The 26,136-nt window shown below is 42.2% G+C and overlaps 1 protein-coding gene across 5 annotated transcripts in view; it reads left to right on the forward strand.

Annotated features, from left to right (window-relative positions):
• The window catches only part of LOC134219979 (spectrin beta chain), a 99,384-nt gene that overhangs the window by 44,414 nt on the left and 28,834 nt on the right, over positions 1 to 26,136 (forward strand). For all 5 annotated transcript variants that reach the window (XM_062698898.1, XM_062698896.1, XM_062698895.1 and 2 more), the window contains exons 2-3: positions 25,045 to 25,235; positions 25,297 to 25,622. In XM_062698898.1, the coding sequence (XP_062554882.1) occupies positions 25,100 to 25,235; positions 25,297 to 25,622 (462 nt within the window). In that variant the 5' untranslated portion in view covers positions 25,045 to 25,099. The remainder of the gene's footprint in view (positions 1 to 25,044; positions 25,236 to 25,296; positions 25,623 to 26,136) is intronic.

Below are 26,136 nucleotides of genomic sequence, written 5' to 3' on the forward strand. Positions count from 1 at the left end.
GCATAATCCAGTCTTCTTCTTCTTCTTATTGGCATTACATCCCCCTACTGGGACAGAGCCGCCTCGCAGCTTAGTGTTCATTAAGCACTTCCACAGTTATTAACTGCGAGGTTTCTAAGCCAGGTTACCATTTTTGCATTCGTATATCATGAGGCTAACACGATGATACTTTTATGCCCAGGGAAGTCGAGATAATTTCCAATCCGAAAATTACCTAGACCAGCACCGGGAATCGAACCCAGCCACCCTCAGCATGGTGTTGCTTTGTAGCCGCGCGTCTCACCGCACGGCTAAGGAGGGCCCCGGGCATAATCCAGTATAGTTCTATAAAGTTTGACAATACACATCCAAATACTTGGTAATGTAAAAATCGAGAACGCAATGATTCATACGAGTTTTTTAATACCAAAAATTAACATTCTTTATTGAAAGAATGTGTTACGATCCATCTTTCCAGTGATTTTTTTATTGAGAGATTCCATTATGGTTAGGAAGATTAGTCTTTCTCACAGAAAGACGTATTTTTGCCCGAATCATGCGCCAAAGTCTAAGCAGGTCATTTTCCCGATCAACTACTTAAATATTTATGCACATGATGCATCGCTGTTTACACAACTCGGGCTAGAAGATGCTAGCATACAAGCACATGTGAATTACATGATGTGATGTGGTTATTTGAGCATTATGATATTTCATTGTTTCGAACTTCGAACAAGAAAATAACCTTCACATACAGCCCAAACATATAAAGTCACATTTGCAAAGAACGTTCGGTATCATTCCCCAAATTTCATAGACAATCTCCTTCTATTGCACTAATTAGCAGCGCCATATTATATGTGCAAATATTTGTCCTGCTCGTTTTGCAGCAGCGAACCGAACGAGAATCGCATGAGGTCACACTTTACTGAGAGTTACGAGCTATTCGCGTGTGCTATTTAACCGGAGCTAGCTAGCGGCCGGTTCGCTGCCTTCCGAGGCACCAACCAGCCAGGAGCCAATTTAATTTTATAGCAAAATCGATATCCGCTCGGTTCGGCCGGGATTTTTGTTGTTGTCTGTCGCCGTGTGCCTGAAACCGATGATCCTGCTCTTTGCCAAAAGTGACTCTTCTCCGCAGATGTAGTATTTCTGTGTTGCTTCGTGTGGTTCCCCCCATATAAGAGATTCCTTGGCACCCTTTATATGGTCGGGGTTCTGTCATTCCGCACCAAGTGCCAATGGAAAATCACCCAATTTTACACGCAAAACAACATGCAGAGATTCTAACTATTAACATATCGTAATGAACATTTCTGGACTCAGTAATCAAGGATATTCTCTATCAAATAGGCGCATAAATAGATTTCATATTGCTTTGCCGCTTGGTGCGGCTTGGCAGGATCCCGACCATATATCGAATCTGTTTACTTCCTGTGCGTCAGTTCGGTTTGCAATCGTTTAGGAGAGCAACCGGAATTTCGTTTTTCCATCATCATCATCATCATCATCGGTGTTTTCGTTACAACATCGTATTCGTATCTAATCCACACGACATAAATGTGAGTAGACTATTGCTGATACATGCTAATAGCAAACATTCATCGCCATCAACACCGACCATCATCGGTATCAACTTCTACCCTCTGCATCGCACTGACCTACATATCAGACATCCCACCTCCCTTTTCGCTGTCTAGTAAGTGAGTCCAGAAGTACATTGTGATGAGCTTCAGGGGGCGCAGGAAGATGATTCGTATATTATGTACGGCGGTCTCGCCAAAAAGTCTGTCGTCATGTTAGCTCAGCAGACCCGGCCGAAAGTTCGCTTATTTGGGTTAACATGATTGACGTTGTTTTTACTTGTTGTCAGTTACGATTACGAACTGGTATCTTTCATTCTGGAAATGTGCGCAGATTGAGTTTGTTCTCTAAATTAGAAAAGTTATATGAGTTTTATGTAACATGAACGATGATTTTTAATTTGTCATTTTTTCAGTTTTATTTTTTTTAATGTGGGTAGTTAAATGAAATATCGCATTTTTCGTAATTTCTTTAAAGCTAATTCCTAAGAATCATATAAAACTGCAACTGGAAACAAGCAGTTATTTTCCCCTATATTGTGTGCATACATAAAATGACAAATGATAGTTGGATTCCTCTCTATATTGTAGGAGGCTAGAAAACCATATAATTCACTATTTGCCAATCTTCTTCTTTAATCCCACTGAAAATTAACCTGCCTTTCGACTGTTTTGTATATCAATCGCACAGTTATCACTGAAAGGCTTGCGATTCCTGCCAATATATGAATTTATATCTTGGTGATTTGTACATTGATGCACAGTTAAAAAAATCTCTAATAAAGGAAAGCATAATGCACTTTGCACTATTAAAGAATATTTTCCACCCGATTGAGCAGCGAACTGGCTGTTTACGATTTTGGCTTTGCTAATCTAACTGGATAGTTGACCTCTTAGATCACACAATCTGCAGTCGCTAAAAATGCAAGTTCATTGTTCGGAAGTATAGATATTGCGGACATGCGCAATCGTTACCTGATACCTTTAAAGAACTCTTTTCCATAGGGAAATCATAAATAAATGCTTATTGCTTCCATACTGAAATACATTAGTGGAAAGTTTTTGATTTTCATGTACTTTTTCCAATTTTGAATAATCATCACATGAAATCCTCTTAACAAATATATCAAAAATAAGAATAAGAAATAAACTTGAATCTAATGCAACGCAAGAGAGATGAATACATTGCATGGAAGCCGTCAACGAGGCGATATTGCTCGCCATTTACACGTCATACGAATTTTATCGAAACAAAACTCACTTTCAACTTCCGCGAATTAATTATGACGTCCTCCCAGCGCAACACAACGATGCAACGGTGATTCGTGTATCTTCTGGTCATCATTTTTCTTTTCGAACAACGAAAGATTGTACCACTTTCCATTGTTGTTTTTTCCGTCTCTCCGCTCGCTTCTCAAATTGTTTCCCATTGTCGTGAGTAGGCAGCGACGGGGAGGGTAGTGACCATACGAAGCACCAAGCAAGCTTTCGGGCGCGTGTTCACTGCTGTTTGATACGATTATGGGATCAACAGTTTTCATTGCAAAATGGGTATTTTCGTCAATTTCTCTCGACACCGTTTCACGCATTTATCCGGCTTACCTTTCGACTGAGCCGCAACAAGAACATCGCCATAACCGTGAGACCACATTGATGACGTCCCACATTTTGTTGACTAAAGACGGCGAGGATAAACAATTTGGTGGTCTACATAACTATGAACCACGGTATGAGGACTGTGTTGGCGTGTAATTATTATACAGCGCAGCTACTCGGGGTGATTTGTATTTTAAATTCATTCCGTATGTTTTGAAGTAAGTCTCTTTTGTTCGATCCCGTTATCCCAGGCCAGGTTTTTGTACCAGTAGTAGTAGTAGAATGTTTTTGTTACGGGGTGGATAGTGCTTCAATATGTTAATTCTTGATTCTCTGTTTGTTCCCAAACGTTAGAAAGAATGAAAAGTAGGTCAGCACTAATGAATGATGATTTTTTTGCAAAAACATTTGATTTTTAGCCATTCATAACTTGGGAGATATTGAATGGCTACTCCGACAGGCCGTGTGACGCCAAGCTCGAAAATCTAAAGTGATGTATGTCTTTGTGTATCTGAAGCACATTCGAGTGCCGAAATCGATCTAGAGATTCCGAGTGGAACATAGCGTCCGACTGAATGGCGCCCGACGACGGCATTTTAACGCGTCATTATCTACTCAGGTTAGTCCCCGATGGTGCAATCGAATCTCCCCCAAAAACGATACTTTCTGTGTTTGAGCCATTCAGCTCCCAGCTTTGTCGTGGCTTCCCAGATAGTACCCGACGACGGATCTATCTTATTTCGATGGGAAACTCCTCTAGAGTCGAGAGTGGTTTTAAATCTGTCACGCCCCTGAATCTATAATTTTTTACAATGATTTAAATTTGCAGAAATTTTTCGAGTCCCGAGTATGTTTCTGTGGAAATTTGAAAAGGAAAGGAAAAGAAAGAATTTTTCTTTTTTCTTATCTATCTGTGTAGTCTTCGAACAACTTATTGTAGAAGCTGTAAAGAATTTCCCGAAAAAGTCGTTTGCCCGAATTTGCTTGAAAAAGTCGTAAAAATGGTAGGCCAAAATGGTCGCCTTGCAAAAAGGAGCATTTGGCCAAACTGTATGACTCTTCCGACCAAATGACCCTTGCTGTCAAACAATCATTTCGGTCCAACCACATTTTCTGAAATTTTATTTGAGAGGGATCGTTAAAAAAAATTCTTCTAAAAATGTTGTCTCTGTAATCCGTGGCTACGCCACTGATTCGGCCAAACGACTCTTTCGATCAAATGACATGTTCGGCCAAAGCATCTGTTAAGGCAAAGGGCTTTAGGGCCAAATTATCAGTTTGATCGTGTGTCCTTTTCGACCCATTACGACATTTTCGGCCGTATGCACTATTCGACCAAAAGGTTATTTCGACCAATCGACCTCCTGTTAGGAAAAACGGCTTTTTCGGTCAAATTACCAGTTCGGCCGTATGTCGCTTTCGGCAAAATGACATTTTCGACCGTGACTTTCGGCTTGTTTGGTCAAAATTCTTTCGGCTGAATGACTTTTGGCCAACCGACCATTCCTCTTTTTAAACAAGTTACCGTGGAATTTCCGAAGAATTTCTTATGGATAATACAAAGAATTTCCCGTAGAAATTCGAAAAAATTGCTTCAAGATTTTGATAAACTTTGAAATTATGTACAATTTTTACAATTATGAAACTTCTAAGAATTTTCTGTTGAATTTTCGTAGTTTTTTTTTCCTAGAAATTCCGGAGTATTTGTCGTCAAAATTTCAAAAAATTTCACGTTGAAACTACCGTGGAAAATTCCAAAGATTATCCGTTGTGAAATCCGAAGGACTTCCCTAAGAAATTCTGAACAATTTCTCATGGAAATTCCGAAGAATTTTCCGCAGAAATTCCAAATAATATCCCTTCCAGACATTATCACTTGGAACTTCCAAACAATGTACTATAAAAATTCCATCGAATTTTCTTGGATATTTTAAAGATGATTCCATGGAAACTAAACTATTTTCCGTGGAAAATCCGAAAAATCCAAATGAACTTCAGAAGAATTTTCTGGGGAAGTTCATTAGATATTTCCGGTGAAATTTAGAAGATCTCCCGCCAATGTCTTGAAACAACTAAATTTCGAAAAAAATCCAGAAAAAATCATTCAGAAACGTACGCAATAAAAAATCGCCACGCCAAATCACGCCGCCGCCCTACTCTCCCTATATTGTATTGATAAAGCTCGAGAGATTCTTATATGAGATGATCAATCCTCCTGACCTTTATAGAGCTGTCCAACAGTGGTTGATATTTTTAAAAAGACAGAAGACAGAATCACCGTCTTCGACCAGAGGTCGCACAGACTGAACACCTAGCATAAGACAACGAACAGGACACATAACACCCTGTGAACCAGTGGAGAATTTTTCGATCACGGAAAGTTTCCTCTTTACCGTGGCGGGAATCGAACCCACATTTTTTTTCTTCTTGCTGGGTATTTTAATCAGTGCGACCATTTATTAGATCTTTTGTGATATATACCCCATTTGATCTAGCTTTGTCAAGTTTGACTTTATTGATTTTAGAATGTTCCCAAGATTTGAGTTCCATTCGAATAGAACACGCAGATACACCACAAAATGGTTCGGGAGCTATGAATTGTCGAGATGAACCAAGTCTGGCCAGCATATCAGCTTGTCCATTGCCTTCAATGCCACAATGACCAGGAACCCAATACAGGTTCTTTTTGTTACGGCTACCCAAGGTTTGGAGTGACTGAACACATTCCCAAACGAGTTTAGATCTGTATGTTACTGATTTCAAAGCATTCAATGCTGCTTGACTGTCAGACATTATGCAAATATTTGAATGTCTATAATTCCTGCGTAAGCATAATTTAGAGAATTCAAGAATAGCCTGAACTTCAGCTTGGAAAACAGTTGGCCATTTTCCCATGGGAATCGAAATATTTATCCCTGGGCCAGTCACGCCTGATCCAACTTGATTGTTCAGCTTTGAACCATCGGTGTAAAAACAATTCACTGGTACTTATTCAACCAAGTCTTCGCTCAGGATCAATATTGATCCTGAGCGAAGATTTGGTCCACCGTTTGCCCATGTATTTCGCTCAAGATTGATTACATCAAAACAACGACAGAAATTGTACCTCATCCAGTCATCATTGTTTGTGATAAGTGAGTTGATATTTATTTTGTTTAGAATACTAAGATGTCCTTTTAGGTCACCTTCGAAGAGGTTTGAATCTTTTTGCCTTTCTCGTACAACTAAGTTGTACCGAAAGGCTATAATTTCACTCCGAAAACGAACTTTTTATAGAAGCCTCTGAGACCCATAGTATTATATACCAATCGACTCAGCTCGACGAGCTAAGCACATGTCTGTCTGTCCGTGTGTATGTATGTGTGTATGTGTGTGTGTGTATGTGTGTGCACAAAAGCTATAAAAAACATTAGACAACTTTTCGTATAGTAATCCTTAACCGATTTTCTCGCAACAAGTTTCATTCGACAGGGGACAAAGCCTTGTTGATCACTATTGAATTTTATAACGATCGGTCATTGCGTTTAAAAGTTATGAAGAAAATGGTACATCGGACCATATAAACCCCATGTAAGGTTGGTGTCTTAACTAAATGCGAGAAAGGCACCACCAACGCTAGGTGGATTAATCTGGGTTTTTGATCTTCAAAGCACTCTTCTCTGCTTCTAACCGTGGAACAAAGCGTCTCGCGCTTTATTCGGCGTGCTTCTCATTGCACCAGTTATTGGAAGAGTAGTCAATTTTTGAAGTTTTTCCAATTTTTTCTGAACCCCACTTTCTTTTGTTTTTGACCACCATATTAATGCGGCATATGAAATTCTGGGTTTCACAATCGCCGTATAAATCCATTGAATCATTTTTGTTGCTTTAGTCCATACTTTTTACCGAATTTCGCCTTACTTATCCATAAAGCATTTGTAGTCTTACTCAATGCTTCCTCAAGGTGTAAGTTCCAATTCAGCTTACTGTAAAGTCTAACTCCAAGATGCTTGACTGAGTTTGAAAGTTTCAAATCTGCTCCTTTCAATTTTAAAGTAGGAAAATAATGATTTCTTCTTCTTGTAAATGCCACCAATGTGGCCTTTGGTGAATTTATGATAAATCCTTCTTTTTCACACCATAGTGTGATGAAATTTAGGGCAATTTGCTTTGCAATCCACACTCCATAGTACATGCATCTAGACGATTGGCGTCGCTAACAGCACGGCCACGAACCCCAGCCCCTTAACACCTTGCATGAGACAACAGACAGTACATTTACACTATACCAAGTGAAGAATATCTCGTTCTAACAAAAAGTTTTCTTCTTAGGGTAGATCCATAAAGTACGTCACACAAAAAACGGCGATTTTTAAATTTTTTGTATGGATCATCACGCTGCTCAAATTACCATTCAACCATCCAAGACTCCGTGCTCTTCTTCATCCGGTGCTACTATGAGTGGCGAACCTGCCACTGTCATCTCCGCTCCGCAGATCTCACCTGATTCCAGAGACCCAAACAAGGCTCCATAACCCCCGCAAATAGCTTGTAGGAAGAAGGACGGTCATTCCCAATTCCTAGCCATCTTCAATCCAACCGCTAACATCTCTCTTACTGCTACCTCCAACGAAGCAAAAATCTGCTACTCTACTGCAAGTCCCGAGCCGTCGCTTGATCCGGAAAGTACCGGAAGCTATAGCCCAACCGGAATAATCGGACCAACCTTGGCATCCAGTGGACGGAGATTCGCCAGATGTGATGTGGGGTTGGTGCTCAGGCCAACGACGTGATAACCATCAACCGGTCACTTCTCCTCGTACTGAAGTGGGACGTTGCTTCCGACCTTTACAATAGTAACCATCTCCCAATTCTGGTTACTGTTGCAGGTTACAGGTCGCGATGGCTCTTTAGTACCGCTGACTGGGAGTCCTTTGACAACAGTATTCGACTCGCTTTAGAGCATAGTACCCCGCTAACTTCTCAAAGATCGTCGTTGATACCGTTGGTTCATCTATCCCGCAAACCAGGGTTGGCATTGCGCACCTCGACTCGATACGAGCAAACCATGCAAACTGTCATACGAAAGAGCTGTCGAAAGGAGATGCGCAATGAGGCCCCAGTTCTCGGTTCAGACGTAAAGCCCTTCGTTGGTGGTCGGACGGAACGCCCTGGAGTCTTAAAGCCTGGTCATCCTGGGAAGAGTAAGTGTATTGGCCCAATATTAATACTATCGGGAAATTATAAGCAAAAACACTACGAGTGTCGGAAGGTCAATCAAGGTGCTACGTGAGCTTTTGTAGCTCATGGCACACCGTCTCATCTATGTATACACGAGAATTAAGAGACTCTGGTGTCAAGAGGAAGCTGTGGAAAAACTTCCTCGACTCCGTCAATCTGGCGCATTCCGCCGCCGAAGTATGAGGAAAGTCAACGTAGCGTAGATCTTTCAACGCCATTGGAGAATATTTTGTATCACTGGTGTTGGTAAGTGGCATCTTCTTGTTCTTCAAAGGCTCTACACTCCAATATGAACTTGGCCTGCTTTTCTACGCCCGCCAATGCGTGAGTATGTTTCTTCATGTGTGACAAATACAGGAAACACTATGCCCAGGGAGCCAAGAATGTTTTCCATCGAAAAACTTGCTAGGCCGGAGCGAGAATTAAATTCGCCATATCCGGATTGGCAATCCTACGACTTTGCTCTAGATGCTAACTGGAGACCCTGTTGGTAAGTGGCTATCCAGCCGATTTTCAAAGGCTCATAGCCACTAGATCCTTAACGTTGCCAAAAAATTTGTAGTTCCGCCGGATTTATCGTTTGCCGTGCTGTCCTTCGCCCTCTCCAGAAGAAGCGAGGAGTCTTCTGGCCAGGAAAGAATAGAGAACGCGATGATCAAAATTCTTCCCCCAACAACGCAAATTTTATTCGTTTATTTGGTTAATCAAGTCTGGTCCGACCCGGGATGTTTCCAAATACCTTCTTGACCTCTTGCGTACGCAAGGTTGTCTGCTGCGTGAGAAGCTTGAAGCATACGGAAAATTCGGCTTCCGACGCCATGCTATCTGCCCTGCGTACAGAGCCGATTCCTACTTCGCCGGGCTAGGGGACGTCTTACAGACCGGAAGCGTATGGAAGCGTAAATGGAACGTTGCATGCAGCGACTCAGTGATATACATAGTCGCATTCGCGGCGATGAAATTGTTTAGGTTTGGGGTAGCCTTAAGGGTCACTTTCTTGCAGTGGCGTCGCGTAACCTCACTTTTTACCTGTGCACTGATACAAAAAATGAAAATTTGGATATTTCTAAAGCCCGAATGGAAAATAAAATGATCAGAGTCGTTTAAACTAATCCAAATCTAGTTATTCTATACATTTTCGCACGAAAATTCTTAGAATTTAAGTCCAGTGCACAGGTAGATTGAGGTTAGGGAAATGCCACTGCTTTCTTGAACTTAATTCTTAAGCTCTGCTTAACCATATGCATAAATCTGGTTTAAGCTACATCATTAAGGACCGATTTCTTCACCTCCGCTTAGTGCTTAAACCCGGTTTAAGTGTATGGGTAAGCACCGCTTAAGAGTTGAGCGGAGGTGAAGAAATTGGCCCTAAGGAACATTAAGGAACATCAACATTAAAATAAACTTTTATTAGAAACATTCAATACCATTACATAAAGTTTAAAAAAAAAAAAAAAAAAAAAAATACCATTACATAAAAAATGCTAATGAAGCGAATGCCGGTTAAAAATTCAAAATCAAGCCTGAAACATTGCGTTCATCAAATTCTGCCTTTGCTGTGGCGTCAAACGTAGATCCACGATAAAGATATTTTTATCAATATGAGCTAATAAAATCATCCTTCCATTTCAATTGACAGGTCAATCAGTCTGTTGTTCATTGGTGACCTTCTTGCTATGAGTCGCTTTCTCTCAACTCGCCATTTGAGCAACACTTTGCTTGAATTAATAAGTTCACGAGTGATGTCAACCGTTAGAGCGATGATGGACTTCTTCCAATGTGAAACTACCCAACTGAAAATACTTGAACGTGCCTTATCCGTAAACACTCCATCAACGAGCATACACATATCTTGGAAATGCAATCGCGCTTCAGTCAGTGCGCCTCGTCCAATAACTGTAGCTTTTTGAATTCATGAATGACATATGCCCTACACTCTTGATTCTTCATACTCTTCCCCGCGCTTATGAGCTAACACCGGCCGCTACCGTCATCACCAACTGGGCGTTGGCCGGACCGATAGACAAACGAAGCAAAATAAAACAAGCGGAACCGTGGAGAGGAACCTGCGATGAAAAGTAAATAACTTCAAATCGGTTTGGCTTACTGACACCGACATCGGAGCGGAGTGTGCGAGCAATGTTTTCTTCTTGCACCGGCAGGTTCTTTCCATACTAGAATCATGGTCTTTGCCCATATCATACTTAGCGGTTCGACCTGTTTACATACTCATGGTCGTTACCGGAGCCGATAAGTTTGACACAGTCACACACATTCTCTAGGTACACATGGTGCTAGCAGTTGCATCATTCGCTTATTTAGTTGGCTGCTGATAATGTGAGTGCCTATTGTCTGTCAACTGATAACAAGTGGAACGACATGTGCACACTTTTAAGTCCGATTAATTTAATCAAAGTTTTACAGCCATATCCAATATAAATGCATCGTTTTATGTTGAAAGGTAAAACATTTAAATATGCATGGCATTGAAAATCATAGAAAAAATTACAATGATTTAGTTTGTTTCGTTTATTATCTTCATGTAATAAAACAAAATGACGAAGACAAAATGATCAAATTACATATAACTCGGCGGCATTTTAGTAGTTAAATGCGTACTAAGTTCTTTGTGCCTATCTCAATTTAAGAATCGAATATGAACTACTAAAGATGTAGATATTCAAAAAAGCAATATGAGCGTGTTTAACCTACTTTGACGAGATTTACTGTCGTTCTTATTAGTTTACTTGTTATCATACTATAATAACAATAACAAATGTTTTCGGTAATTGGCCGCCTGTCCAAACCACGAAGTGTCGAGAAGCGCTGCTAAAATGTACACATATGATGTCATCGCTCTCGGTTGCTTGCCTTGACTGATGCCCATCATCAGTACTCAATGCCCCATTCATCTGACCATCGTTATTCAAATCTGCTATGCTGCTGGTTCATCATAGACATTTAGCTGCCACCCGGCCCGTGTGTGTTGAATGGTACGTTCTATGATGCAGAATAGTGATTCGTTTTGGTCGTATTTGAGCGATATACACAGGCCACTCTGGAACCTGACAATCTTTGCACACCGCCGGTATACATACGTTCTTTGAGTGTATTTTTTTATCAAATCGAAAATTATGTACACACAGATAGAAGATGACGAACGGGGAACATATCGGCCGGGTGTTTTTCATCTTCCGTCTCATTTGTTGTCATTTAGTTGCGGAGTTTATTCTGTCAATTAGTCGAAGAAAAAAAAACACGATTGTGAACGACAGCCTCCGTTATTTGGATGGTCATTCGAAGTGGTGAATATGTGAATAATAATATTCAGATTGAGCTGTTAGTTGAGCTATATAGTTCTGATGAAACTCAATTAAAAGATCGTAACCTAGAGCAAGACTGCTACTAATCACTAAGTAAAAGGTATAATGGAGGGGCTACAAAGCAAGACCATGCTGAGGGTGGCTGGGTTCGATTCCCGGTGCCGGTCTAGACAATTTTCGGATTGGAAATTGTCTCGACTTCCCTGGGCATAAAAGTATCATCGTGCTAGCCTCATGATATACGAATGCAGAAATGGTAACTAGGCTTAGAAACCTCGCAGTTAATAACTGTGGAAGTGCTTAATGAACACTAAGCTGCGAGGCGGCTCTGTCCCAGTGTGGGGATGTAATGCCAACAAAGAAGAAGAAGAAAAGGTATAATGATGCACATAAGATTTATCAATGAAATTTCGGCAAAAGACCCATTTTGATTTTCAACATATGGTTTAAACAGTATGGAGTAAAAGACCTAGGAGTTACAATTGACTGCAAGCTGAACTTTAATGAGCATATTGCAACGACTACTGCCAACACACTTAATATTTTTTACCGGGATCTCAGCAAAATGGTCAACTTTTACCGAGATTCGCACAGCCGTGCCCCAGTAAACATGTTTTTTGCCGAGATATCTGTCAAAATTGCTGAAAATCAGCAAATAATTTGCCGAAAATCAGCTAACAAACATCATTTTTGCCGGAATATCAGTTTTTTATTTTGCTGGCACACGGCTGTGCGGATTTTTGCCGAGTTACAGAAATAAAAACTAAGTGTGAAGGCTTTCGCCTTACAAGGCTTCACAGAGGGTTTTTGCCTTTGACATTCTAAACAACCACTTGGACTGCCTAGGGCTTTTGCAGCAAGTCAACTTCCATGCCATCTCTTCCAGCCTGTCCGACAGTAGCATATGCTTTAGAATGCTAGTGGCGCTGTAGTCATTAATTGTATTTTTTCCAAAATGAAATTGTGGTACCAGTACTTTGGCTGTTAGGTCGCGGCGAACTAAATGTTTGCCACGCAAAATGAAACGACATTAGCAATCTTATACTTTTGAATCAACTTGATCGACACTCCACAATGTTTAGGCAAAATCACCCGCTTGATATTGATTGGTTCGATTTTAATTGTAGCAGGCAGGGTTTGAATTCAAAGAAAAATGAGAAAATCTCTCATTTATCATGTCTGTATACAATCTCGATAGGTAGCATACCGTGTGAGACTTGTATGCAAGTGCGATAGTTTTGTTTTCTTGGCTTGTTATGATTCGAAGAGGTTTTTCCCACTCTTTTATCGTTGTTCGTCATCTATTGAGAGCGATTTCTGCAAACCCTGGTAGCAGAGCTATATTTTTGCCTTTCTCATACAACTAAGTTGTACCGAAAGGCTATCATTTCACTCCGAAAACGAACTTTTTATAGAAGCCTCTGAGACCTATAGTATTATATACCAATCGACTCAGCTCGACGAGCTGAGCTCATGTCGGTCATTGCGTTTAAATGTTATGAAGAAAATGGTACATCGGACCATATAAACCTCATATAAGGTTGGTGTCTCAACTAAATGAGAGAAAGGCACCACCAACGCTAGGTGGATTAATCTGGGTTTTTTTTAATAAGATTAAGGCAAATTTTTAATTAGCATATAAGTTTTTAACCAGTATGTACAGTTGATACTACAGACGAAGAAAAAATAAATATGTAAGGGAAGATCCATTAATTATGTAACGCAAAAATTGGGCATTTTCAACCCCCCTCCCCCTATGTCACATTTTTTGTATGAAACATCTAAAAAATTTGTATGAATCGTCACACTTTGCGCGTACACTATCGTATATCTTATGGGCCCAGGTTCTGACATATGCGGCATGTTATTGACATCTTTTTTTCTTCTTCTGCTTCCTGAAAGTCTGTGTCTTGTTTGTGTATTGTTCTGTCGACTTTTTCCTTCGATGTTCTCAGATTTTTCCAGCGCATCAGCGCATCAAAATCGTTCTTATACTTTCTGGGACACCCTATAAGCCCCCCCCCCTTTAGAAAGAAAAGTTATGAGTTTTCATTAGAGTAAAAGAGGGCAGTTTATTTTAAGAGCTTTAAGCGTTCAAACGTATGTTAATTGCCTACTTTACGGGTATTGATCAATCATCATGAAAATAATTACAATAATTAAATTACATTGTTCGATAAAGGCCTACAATTTAAAGTTCATGAACAGTTGCCTGTTCAGTTGCCAGTTGCCAGTTCATCAGTTCCTGCTGTTGGGGGCAGCAGGGACTTTGTCCAAGGGCTTGACGACCCCTCCCCATGGCCACTGCGAGTTAGACCGGGACCATCGTCCCTAACCCCTAATCCCAAGGCGTCAAGCGACCCGTGCCGAGGGGATGCATGGCCAAGGGGGTGAAATAATAAGCTAGGCCTTTAACGGAGCCTGTGGGGTACCTGGGCACCCTCCACAGTAATTGTCCCTTACCGCGTCATGCTGGGCTCTGGCGTGGTGGACCTTTTTTCCCGAGCAACTCGTGGGACCAAAATGGAAAACCAAGTCAATTCTTCAATTAGTGGTAGTAGTGTAGGCGACAACCCCTTCACAAGAGGTGGGTTGTTCAGGTCTCCGCCTAGGAGGCCAGAGGCAATAGTCGGCAGCTCAGTGCGCAGCGCCAGCGTGGGTCACTCAACCTTCCTCTCGGCTATAAAAACGCCGGAAGGGGTTATTGACGGCCCATGGCTTGTGAAGGCGATGAACCGCAAACGCGATGGGCTTTCGGCCTTCGAGGTGGCGACGGAACAGCTGGTCGCCATCATCGACTTTACGTCATCGAAGCATAATATCAGCAAGGACCTCAAGAGGAGCTTGTAGAAACTTCGAAAGTCGATGCTGGACGCCAAGCTGGAGAGGGCGGTCGGGACGGCCAAGTGTAAACCCGTGAAATCGGTGGAGTCGAGGTCTACCCAGACTGAGGCCCATGGATTCGCGGACTCGGGCAAGGTCGAGTCGACCGAAGGCGTGCCAGCTAAGACGGTGGTGCCAAAGTCTACCCAGACTGAGGCTCAAGTATTTGCGGGTACGTCGGGGGTGACTACTCCAACGGAGCAGACACAAAAACAGGAGACAGTCTCCAGGGATGAGCTCCCTGGGGCCGCTCCAAAACGCGGAGGGTTACTACCCCGAACAAGGGTAGTGGGGCTGGGAAGCTGAACCCCGGTCAGGTACCTCCAAACCCGGTGGAGGAAGGACCTGGAAGGGCCCGTCCCCCCAAGGAAGACGGTGGTAAGGGGTTACGGCAGGCTGAAAGTTCTCAGCCGCACCAGACCAGGGAAATAGAGGGGGATGACGCCTCCTGGACCCTGGTCAAGAACAAGAGGAAACCGAAGACGTCAAGGGCCGAAAAGAAGGCCCAGGCGAGTGAGGGTAGCAAGAAGTCTAGGGTAGGCGCCAATCGCTCCAGGGGCGATGCCCTAGTCATCACGGCGGACGAGGCTAAGTACTCGGATGTTTTGAAGGCGATGAGGAGTGACGTCAAGCTCGGTGAACTCGGCGCCGACGTACGTCGAATAAGACGTACCCGGATGGGCGAGATGATACTCGAGCTGAAGCGGGGCGTCTCGCAAAAGGGCGCCGCCTACAAGAAGTTGGCGGAGGAGGTCCTAGGCGAGACGGTCAAGGTGAGGGCACTCACGACGGAGGTGAATCTAAGGGTTAAAGACTTGGACGAGATCACTGAAGTCGAAGAGCTCGTCACGGCACTGCGGCGACAGTGTGAAGTGGAGACGCCCACCGCAGCCGTTCGGCTACGGAAAGGTCCGGCAGGGACGCAGGTAGCATTGGTTCGGCTATCTGCAGCGGACGCCTCAAGGTAGTCAAGTTAGGGAGCGTCAAGGTGGGATGGTCGGTATGCCCTGTGCGCATATACGAGCAACCCGAAGTTTGCTTCAAGTGCCTGGAACCGGGGCACAAGCAATGGGACTGCAAAGGCCCTGACAGAAGCAATCTCTGCCGACGCTGCGGATTGGAGGGACATAAGGCACAATGCTGCACGAACCCTCCCAATTGTTTGATTTGTTCCAGCAAAGCTGTGAACAGCAAGCACCCATGGGGGCTCGATGTGCCCGGCGTTTAAGCGTGCTGCAAAATCAAAGTGCAGGTAAAGCAGCTGGCTTGCTCGGCTTCGCCCGAGTGTTTGGTGTGCGCAGGTTTAGAGGAAACGGCGGAACACGTGTTGTTCGTGTGCTCACGTTTTCGCGCAATGCGTGACCACATGCTTGCCACATGTGGTCTGGACACTACCCCGGACAACCCAGTTCGGAGGATGTGTAAAGACGAAGTTGGCTGGAATGCCGTTTTATCGGCTATCGCCCAAATCGTCTCGGAGCTACACAGAAGGTGGCGCGTGGACTCAAGGATGGCTAGTTCAGGCGCAAATAAGAGGTGGTCCAAGGGATCGGAGTCGCCTTCATGGGTCATACCGGTGGTCATGCTCTGTGGTCGAACTCGATCCTTTTATCGAACAAGTGGCCGCGCGAAGAACAACATGGTATCGTCGCTTTCGCGGCGTCGGTCAACCGGGCGGGTTCCGAGCCCGAGGACGGAAAGGGTCCTCGTCAAGGCTGGGGCAGGCGTAGGCCTCGCGTCGGCAAGTCCCTCTGTGTGCTGGCGAATAGGCCCTATCGCAGAAAGGTCAATTTGGGGTGCACGCGGCATCATCATTCTTGATACCAGTCGTGCAGAGGGAAGCAGGCGCGAAGTCGACCCTGCCCACCTTCCGAGGACATAGGGCGTGGTAAGGCCACCTGGAAAGCCGGCAATGCGCTGGCACGATACCATGGTGTTCTTCTAAAAAAGCGAGTCACGATGTTCGATGCTGCAAGGACACGCAGCTAACCTCGAGGGTGCGTCATGCACTGGCCTCCCTTTGAAGCATTACTTTCTGGTTGTACCGAAGGGACGATGGGCTTGGCGGCAATGGAAACGGTTTAGCTGGTCGGGGATGCAGCCCTGTCTCCCTCATTGGAGGTTGCCCCTAACCCAGACATCAACCCAGGATGTCTGTTGAGCAGATTCCCCATCCATTGTTTAGGAAGAAAAAAAAAAAACAGTTGCCTTTGAGCAGTGGTAAAAACGGAACGAAAATTGTTACATAATTTACTAAGTCAAACTTTTAAAGCAAAAGTTATTCTAAGGCATCAAACGCTAACTTACCCTGCCTTACTTTACTCCATGGCTGGCTACTGACTGCAGTTTTCTTTATTTAAACAGTACGGTACATCAATAGCAATAGTCCTTAATCTGCCAAAGAGGTATTACAAAGATGGTCGTTAAGTTGTTGATAGTCAGAGCTTATATAGCGTACGGATTCTACAAGAGCTAGGACTAAGCGTTTCGGTTTCATTATTTTTAAGTTTTTAAGACGAGCATAAGACCAGGCTAGTTTTACCGGTTCTGGTTGAGATTCCACCGTGGCAAAAAAGTATATTCGCCGATACAAATATTAAATTTATTTTATGTCCGACAGCTCTTGGAATGTACGAGGGGGGAGGGGATAAAAGAAATAACAAGGAAACGAAAAAAAAGTCCAAATTGGAATTATTCCTCGGAAAATTTAAATGGAAAATGGAAAAATTAAATGGAAATCGAAACAAATATTTTCAAAACATGTATTGCTATACGTTGCAATAATCAACAACTTTAGTTTTCTGAAATGCGTTCGCATTTATTAAAATAAATTAAATTATCACACATTTTTTGAATAATCTGGTTTGGGGTGAAGTTGATCAAGACAGCTCTACTAAAACCATTATGACCTAATAGTCAAAATACACTAGGTTATTTGTATGAATGTTGAATTTACTACGTAAAGAAGTCTAAGAAGTCAATATTTGAAATGAAAATAACGTCATTTATGACTATCTCTCTCTTTCTTCCACAAAATACATTTTCATGATTATAATAGAAAAACTCGGATTTCTACCTAGCGGTAACATTACTTGAACGGAGAATATTGTTGACTACTGTTTCATAAAAAAAATTGGCACTTTTGACTGACACATCAAATGATCATCTTCACCTCAATGATCATCTTCCCCCCAGTTGACGGTAATCAAAAAAATACTGGAACTTATTTTTGTAGAAATTTGTGTAGAATTTTGAATTAAGTATGAAACTTAAACTGGTGGAATCAATTAGGGCAGCGGTTTTCAACCTGGGGTACATGTACCCCTGGGATAAATATGCGCAATGGCGGATGAATTACAATTTTAATCAAAACTTATTGATAAAGCTTTGATTTTTTTATTTCAAAAATTTGTCTCGTACATACTATGCATGGCGATCAGTAAATCATGGACTATTGAATTCTGCCCTCGACAACCAGAACAATGGGCTGTGGGACAAACGATCAAAAGGACAAAACCTCGAATGAACTAATTTTAAAAATCTTCTATCCAATCTACCTGATCGATACAGAATGTTGAATAATTTGTTAAAAATATGCTTCTTAACTAATATCTAGATTCTACAGATTCGGATGCCTCCATTTGAGAGACATGAAGGCTTTTCCTCGAAAATCTCAGTTGCTTCGTTGCATGAGCATTGGAAGCATCATTCTACGTTTCTCGGAAACCTCATTCTAAGCAGCTCGGAGGACTTCTTTCAAGAGGTTGGAAAGCCTTTTTTGAGGGGGTTCTGAAAGCCTTCTTTTAAAAGGCCCGGAAGCCTCACTTTAAGAAGTTTGGAAACTTACTTTCAAGAGGACCGGAAGCCTTCTTTCAAGCTTTTTTTCTATGGACTTTCTTTTCTTTTCTTTTCTCCTTTTAAAAACCTCGGAAGGATCTTTTACAGGGGCTCGGAAGGCATTTTTCAACAGGCTCGAAAGCCTTTTTTCAAAGAGCTCGAAACCCTACTTTGAAAAGGCTCGGAATCCTACTTTTAAGAGGCTTGAAAGCCTCCTTTCTAGAGGCCCGGACTGCCGTAATCTGAAAAAGTGACGTATACGCCATTTTCCAAAAATGGTGTTAACGAGTACTACTCATCGAGCTTTTTAACAGAAAAATGGAAAACATGCATGTTGTAAAATGGTTGTTACATCACTTTTTCAGATTACGGCAGCGGAAGCCTCCTTTAAAAAGGCACGGAAGTCTTCCTTTAAGCTTTCCTTTTTCTTTGCTCCTTTTTTTAAAAGCTTGGAAAGCTTTCAAGAGGCTCAGAAACTTGTTTTAAAGTGGTCTGGAAGCATCCTTTCATCCAAATGGCTCGGATGGTTCTTTTTAAAAGGCTCGGAAGCCTCCTTGCAAAAGGCTCAGAATTCTACTTTCAAGAGGTTTAGAAGCGTCCAATTAAGATACTCCAATTATTCCTTTTAAGTGGCTAAAAAGGAAGTCCTAAAAATATCCATTAAATGGGCTCGGATGACTTTTTTCAAGAGCTCGGAAACCTCCCATCAAGAGGCCTTCTTTCAAGAGGGTCGGAAGCCTCCGTCGAAGGGGTTTAGAAGCCTTCTTTCAAGCTCGGAAGCCTCTCTTCAATGGGTTCGAAATTATTTCTCCAAGAGGCTGGAAACATACTTTCATGCAGCTCAGAGGCGTCCTTTCAAAATGCTATGAAGCGGAAGCCTCCTTTTACGTGGCTCGAAAACCGCCTTTCAAGTGATTCGGAAGCCTTTCTTCAAGAGGCTCGGAAGGTTGTCTAGGAAGATGCGCGGAATCCTACTTTCAAGAGGCTCAGAAGCCTCCTTTTAATACGCTCGGAAGTCAAAAAAGTTCTGCAGGAGGCTCGATGTATGAATTTAATTTCAATTGGGAAGTTCCACGAAAAATGAAAATTTCAGAAAAGTTAATGGAGGGTCATATATTCCGTTAGTTTTCAGGTCCATTTTTTCATATATCTTAAGAGTTACGCTTACTTAAAAAAAAATAAAACATAGGGGGTACCTCAATAAATGCAAAAGTTCGAAGGGGTACCTCTCAAGAAAAAGGTTGAGAACCGCTGAATTAGGGCAATGGTCAGATGTACTTCTGAAATCACAGATGTGTTGTTTGAACATGACTGTTTCATGACGTTCTTGGATAAGCTCGGAATTGCAGACCTCCCGGAAAACTTCGGTGACGGTGAAAGCACGCCATATCAGCATGCCCACGATTTTAAAATTATTGGAATGACATGCTACTTGTTAGCGGCATACATACGACCTCGGTCGGACAAACCCGTAAACTCACCCATACAAGAAACATGCGCGGATGAGCTGCGGGGGTTTCTGTATAGTCGTAAGGAGGTAATTTCGGCTCATGGATAGCTGCCTGGGCGCTTCCCGACTCCCACACGATCTGAGATGTCTTCTCAGGCGTCTGATTGCAGATTTTCGTTTACTTTACTCTATGCAAAGGTACGATACACTGAAAATAACCTTGCTTTTTGAGAGTTACTGTTCCAATTGATTTATGAAAAATAAAAACATTCTTCCAAAGAGTTCAAAATAAATCCCTGTTAGGGTTTCGTCGCCAGGAGATCATAAGTCTGCCCCTGCTGCGATGTCCTACCGGATTCCAGCGCTTACTTGCGGATTTCGTGCTGTAAAACGTTGACATCGGTTGATGAATACTTCCAAATCTATAAGATCTCTGCGAATACACATCAAGTATCACTGGCGTATGACATCACAGATTTCACGTTAGAGTTGAGTATTAGAGGTTTGGTGCATTGCCTAGACCGCCGCCTAACGTTGACTGGCTTTGGTTTCCGACCTTCTCCACTGTTTGCCCGGCTACCGTGGAGTTGGAGTTGTTTACATCCAATTATTCGGTGTTGTTGATGTTGATGAGGGGAACGTTCAACCAGGTCATTCAGTTTACTCAACTGTTGCGTTCGAACTGCAGTATCGTCATCTGGGTCGAGGTAGTACGATTGCTCTATGGTGGTGGGCTGCTAGCGCGGCCCATGATTTCGTCGATTACTATGGGCAACAGCAACAGAGATATAATACATCCAGCCTTGCCTCACTTTAGCGATTATATTGTGCTGGACTCTGGATTTTGTCTAGACCTCCCTTGCTTCTAGGGATGCCCCTCAGTTTTTCGTGATTCAGACGATCGAAGGCTTTTCCGTGGTCAATCAGTACCAAATGGAGGGACTCTTGAAATTCATTGACCTACTCCAGGATGATGCAAAGCATGACAGTATGGTTCTCACATGATCATCCGGGCGGAATCTTGCTTGCTGCCGTCGGAGAATTGTCAACCTTTTCCTATATCTGAATTACGACAAGTCGTCAAAACTCGAAGAAGTTGTTCTAAGTGGTCGAACCAACGTTTCAGCTGATCAGTTGGATCGGTGAGTGACTGACATGTCGCGTCTTTCTCTGGCACCCACGGATTTGTCCTTGCTCCAATCATGCGTCGTGAAATATCTTAGAGGAGGCGATTATCGCCGGTTGTTGCGGCTTTTCTACCATCGTTGACAGTGGAGTTCACCCGCGCCCGTTTCTCCCGTCTGCAGCCAACGTTTGGCTTACTTCTCTAGAGCCGCTTTCAGTTGTCAGGGCGTTTGACTATCATCTTTTAATTGGCAAGATCCGACCACGCATTTCCAGAATTCAGCGGCGGGAGAATTCACTCGGGTGTCGTTTCACCATAGATCGACTAGAAGATCCAGCTGTGAAGAGATCGTTCGTTGAAGAATATGGAACTCAGGTAGTGGATGTTCTGGAAGGTGGCAGCGTAGAATAGCAGTAGGCGGCGAAGAATCGAAACCGGCTAGATCAACTTGGATGAGCTGCGCACTCTGCTGGATTACACGTCTACGGAATATATCTCTGTCAGTGGGAGTCCGGCGTTGCTGCAGACAGAACAGGCTGGTGTGCGTGGACTGCACATCCTGGCCGATGAAGAAAAGATAGCTGGAGCAACCGAAGAATATCGCCTCAATAACTCACTGACTTGGAAAGCTGAAATGTTGGTTCGATCACTTCGAAAAGCTTCTTCAAGTCTTAGCCAGCGTTTTAAAAAAGCAGCCATCCGAAGCAGGAAATCTGAAGGGGCCCTCAAGGTCGATCGACAGTCGGCGGCCCTATGCTGTCAGTTTTGTTACTTCTCAGCCAGCGTAATCGAAAAGATCTTGGTGGGTGCGATTGACCGTGTACCATACCTTGAGCTGCTTTGGCAGTTTATTGTTGTGGAACTCTGATTTGGCTAATGAACACGAAACGCTATATTAGTACTGTGATGCTCTTTTATGTGAATGTCAACGGGAAAAGCCCCTCAAACTTTGCAGTAGCCGGACGATCGGAGGACTTCAATATCTTGACAGTTTGATATACTCTATCGTGAAGCGTGTTGTGTTTAGGCAAAGATAAACGGTTTCAGATGTGAAAGCGACAGTTCGGATTTGTCTTGAGATGCATCATTACAGAAGTCGCGTCGCATCACTCGTCGCGTTTGCTCTGGCTTGCCCCTTAATATTCGATCTTTTTCGTTTTCAATCATGCTGACGTTTTCATTTGTTTCAATCCTGCTGGGCTATACGCGTCAAGTAGCGCACGAGACGTCTGACCAATCATGGATCTTGCAGCAATCGGAAAAGGTAATCCCAACGTATGGCGCTGCCAGGTGATTGCCTGGATTCAAATTCATCTAGGATAATCAATTTTATAAAACGGGTCAAAAAATGACAGGAATATTTACTTTTCATTTATTATTCAAAATGAAGTTCCCCTATTTTGGTCTCCAGTGTAACTGCAGTTGGCGATACCGACGTTGTAACCACAGTCGATCGATCGATCATTTTCATAGCGTCGAAAATATCGGCAATAATCGATCAGTTTTACTAAATGTTGAAATCTAATAAAATATATCTCCTTAGAAGCCGTAGTCGTAACCACTGTTCTAATACCTAATAATAATAATTTGAGGCATAGCCAAAGCACTTTTTTCGCTCTTGTTAATCGAAACAGTCCGAGCAAAGTGTGAAATATACTTGCCTATATCAAGTGTTCGTAAGAGTAAATAATCGAACCTCAGGCTCATTGAAAAAAAAAAGTTCAATGTTTGCTATCATCGCCTCAAGTGATCTCCGCTTCAGCGGTTATGATGTCGGTTATGCAATACTTATATATGTGCTCTATCAATGCAGTCGCCACTGCTGGTTATTGTCCGCCTCGTGTGTGTCATCTCGGAATTGCACAAACGATGACGTTATGCCGATAGAAAAAAAAACTCTTAGAAGTAAACCATCTTCCTCTGTCTACTGGGTGTGGTTGAATCATATACAATATTCTGTGGAAATCTGCATTCCTGAACTGAACCAATTAGTTGATTGATGATGTTAGTTTATCCTACTTTATTTTGCACAGGAAATTGACAGGAAAAGTTAACACTACTGTGGCCACTACAATGTTGATTCTTCGGGCTTAAAATAACATCCTGAATGTGATCCGTCATCTAAACAAATCCCTTTTGCTTTCATCAATCCAACACGTTGCTTTTGAAGATTTAAAAGTTAAAAAGCCTTCTATCAAAAGTTCGGTTTTGAGGTAGTTCTATAGCCTTTCCGCATACTTCGTATACCAGAAAGGCGAAAATAATACTAATCCTTAACGATTCTGATAAGATCTTCCTGACGATTTTGACAGTTTGGACGTCTCAGAAGTGTCCGAGTGTTTTTCGATTATAACTCAAGATCAGAAAGAAATCTGGGCGTTTACTAATTCTACATTTTGCACTTACTTATGAGATAATTGAAGGATGTTATGTTAGGATTAGCAAAATAAATTAGTCGCTTTCAGATCTATGGTTTTACGTAACTATTCACGGTGGTTATTAATTTTCATCGCTAGAGACTGTTTTACTATCATATGACAAACTTATGTATTTTCATGTCTATGAAATGACATGGACCTCAAACAATAGTTTCAAATGTTACCTTTTTACAAGATATTAGATTACTACTAACGTCATCTATTGAAACAAATGTCATGGCATATGAATCTTTCTTCAATTGCTATTCTATTACAAGATATGCTTGTCAACCGTCACCACGAAGCGGAACAGTTCTTCACTTTACACGATTGCTTCCATTGTGCCAGTTTATACAATAACTCACAGGAATAATTCTGGTGGTGGATTCAAATCAGGTATATACACATTGAGCTCATTTACGCAAATGCAGTACTTCTGCTTTTTGTTTTCTCTACCCATTTAAATTCTGCACGGCATTTAGAAGCATTCCTAAATGTACGTGTGGCAGGTTAGCGCCGTTTTCGTCATCATTCTATCACTATTCATACGTTCTCGTTGGTCGTCGATTTTTATGCTTCTCTCTTATTCCTTCATAACATGCGGTACTAGCTAGCAATCGACCCAGACACTATGACGGCGGATGTAATTACGCTAGCCGCCCGACTGTGGCATTCTCGGGAACTTTTTCAAATCGGCGTATGTAACATTTTGATCAAGCTGAGAAAATGAGCTTGGAAGTTTTCAGATTTCATTTTTATTCCTATTTAGAAACTAATCATTTTTATTGCAATTGAATACATCTCAACGATACATTATGAAAAGGTTCATCGTCACTGACTCTGAAATCAGCACTGCGTGTGAACATTCCAGTTATTTTGATAAAAATATATGTTACAACGTTCTGCAGCAGATAAATCACATACGTCGTTTTGATACGTCAGCATGACCGAGGTCATGCTACTTTCGTCGAAATGTTAAGCTGCTCCGTACGCAGCATTGTTGATACGTCGAAATGTTGCGTCAAGTTGAAACGTTTCACGCACATGCGACAAAAAAATTGCAACACTTACAACACGACGTAACAACATTTGCTGCAGAAAAACAACGTAAAATGTTTTTCTTAACGAAAATCAGAATATTCAAGCAACATGCTTAATTTTGAAATCAGTGATGAAAAAGTACAAGCAGACGCACGTTTTAAACTATTTAGTTGTTTGAAAAAACTTTTTAAAGTACATTTTCTGCTAAGCGGTGTATGTGCCATATTTTCAACAATGATGTTACACCGTTTTGCAAAAAATTGATTTACATTTTTAATAACACATTTTCATGTAGCTTTGAAGATATACACATTTTTAGATGAATTTTATACCATATGCTGTTGAAAACGGGTTTGTTTACAATTTGCGACATACGCCGTTTTGAAAAAGTACCCGAGCATTCTCTGCACATCATCGTCGTCGTCGTCGTCGCCGCACTGGTTCCGCAGACATGTCTCACTCAGATTCCCGTTATATGCAGGCAGTTGCAGTGCCTGGTTGCTTGCTGCTGTTGTTACTCTCAGAGAATGCACACATTACGGAAAAAATGCAGAACTAAAACCCTTTCGTGTGTTCTGACTATTTGCAGACTTTCTTCAACATCGCGCTAGGAGCTCGCTCTCTAGGACAGTAAGCTTCTAGCCATGACGACTGATATATCAGTGGTCCGGTGGGACCCCAGTCAGGGTCCCGGGCAGGAGTATATCGACGAATACGAATACGACGGAGGCAACTCCAGTTCACGCCTTTTCGAGCGATCACGAATCAAAGCTTTAGCGGGTTAGTATTGCTATGACTGATGCCCTTAATGAGTTAATTTATTACTTAATTTATTTCGCAGAGGAACGTGAAAGTGTCCAGAAGAAGACGTTCACAAAATGGGTCAACTCGCATTTAGTGAGAGTCAACAGCCGAATAGGAGACTTGTACGTCGACATGCGGGACGGCAAAAACCTCATCAAACTGTTGGAAGTATTATCCGGCGAGCGATTGCCCCGGCCGACCAAGGGAAAGATGCGAATTCACTGCCTCGAGAATGTAGACAAAGCGCTGCAGTTCCTTCGGGATCAGAGGGTCCATCTGGAGAACATCGGTTCGCACGATATCGTAGATGGAAACGCCAGCTTAAACTTGGGTCTGATATGGACCATCATCCTGCGATTCCAGGTTAGTTTATTATGTTCTTCATTCTTTCATTCGTTATTCAACTATAGTTTCATTGACCACGTTAGCAGAGCATGTATAGATATATATTTTTTCTCAACTAAATTAGTGTTTTAGAAGTATTTAGAATGGTTCCAAAATTATACGCAGACCGTTTATTTTTTATCAGATCTTTCAAACGAGATAGTTAAATCTCGGGTACTTTTTCGTGTACCCGATTCATGTCATTTTCATGTGATTTTGTAAACAAAGATTCATATGTCGATTTGTCGAATCTGCTGGCACTCCCACGCAAACCAATACTACAAACAGGTAGCAGAAGCCTCTTCTACCTGTATGTGGTAATGGTTTGCGCAAGAGTGCTAACAGATTGGACAAATCAACGTTTGTATCATATACGTCATTTTGAATAAGTACCCGAGAAATAATCAAATACTTCAAATATGAATATTGGATCAAAGATTAGCTTGGTTTTTTTTTATGATTTTTGCTTCCACATCGGCTATTTTTCTACAAA

This window comes from Armigeres subalbatus, chromosome 3 (assembly GCF_024139115.2).
Source record: "Armigeres subalbatus isolate Guangzhou_Male chromosome 3, GZ_Asu_2, whole genome shotgun sequence".
Taxonomy (NCBI): Eukaryota; Metazoa; Arthropoda; class Insecta; order Diptera; family Culicidae; genus Armigeres; species Armigeres subalbatus.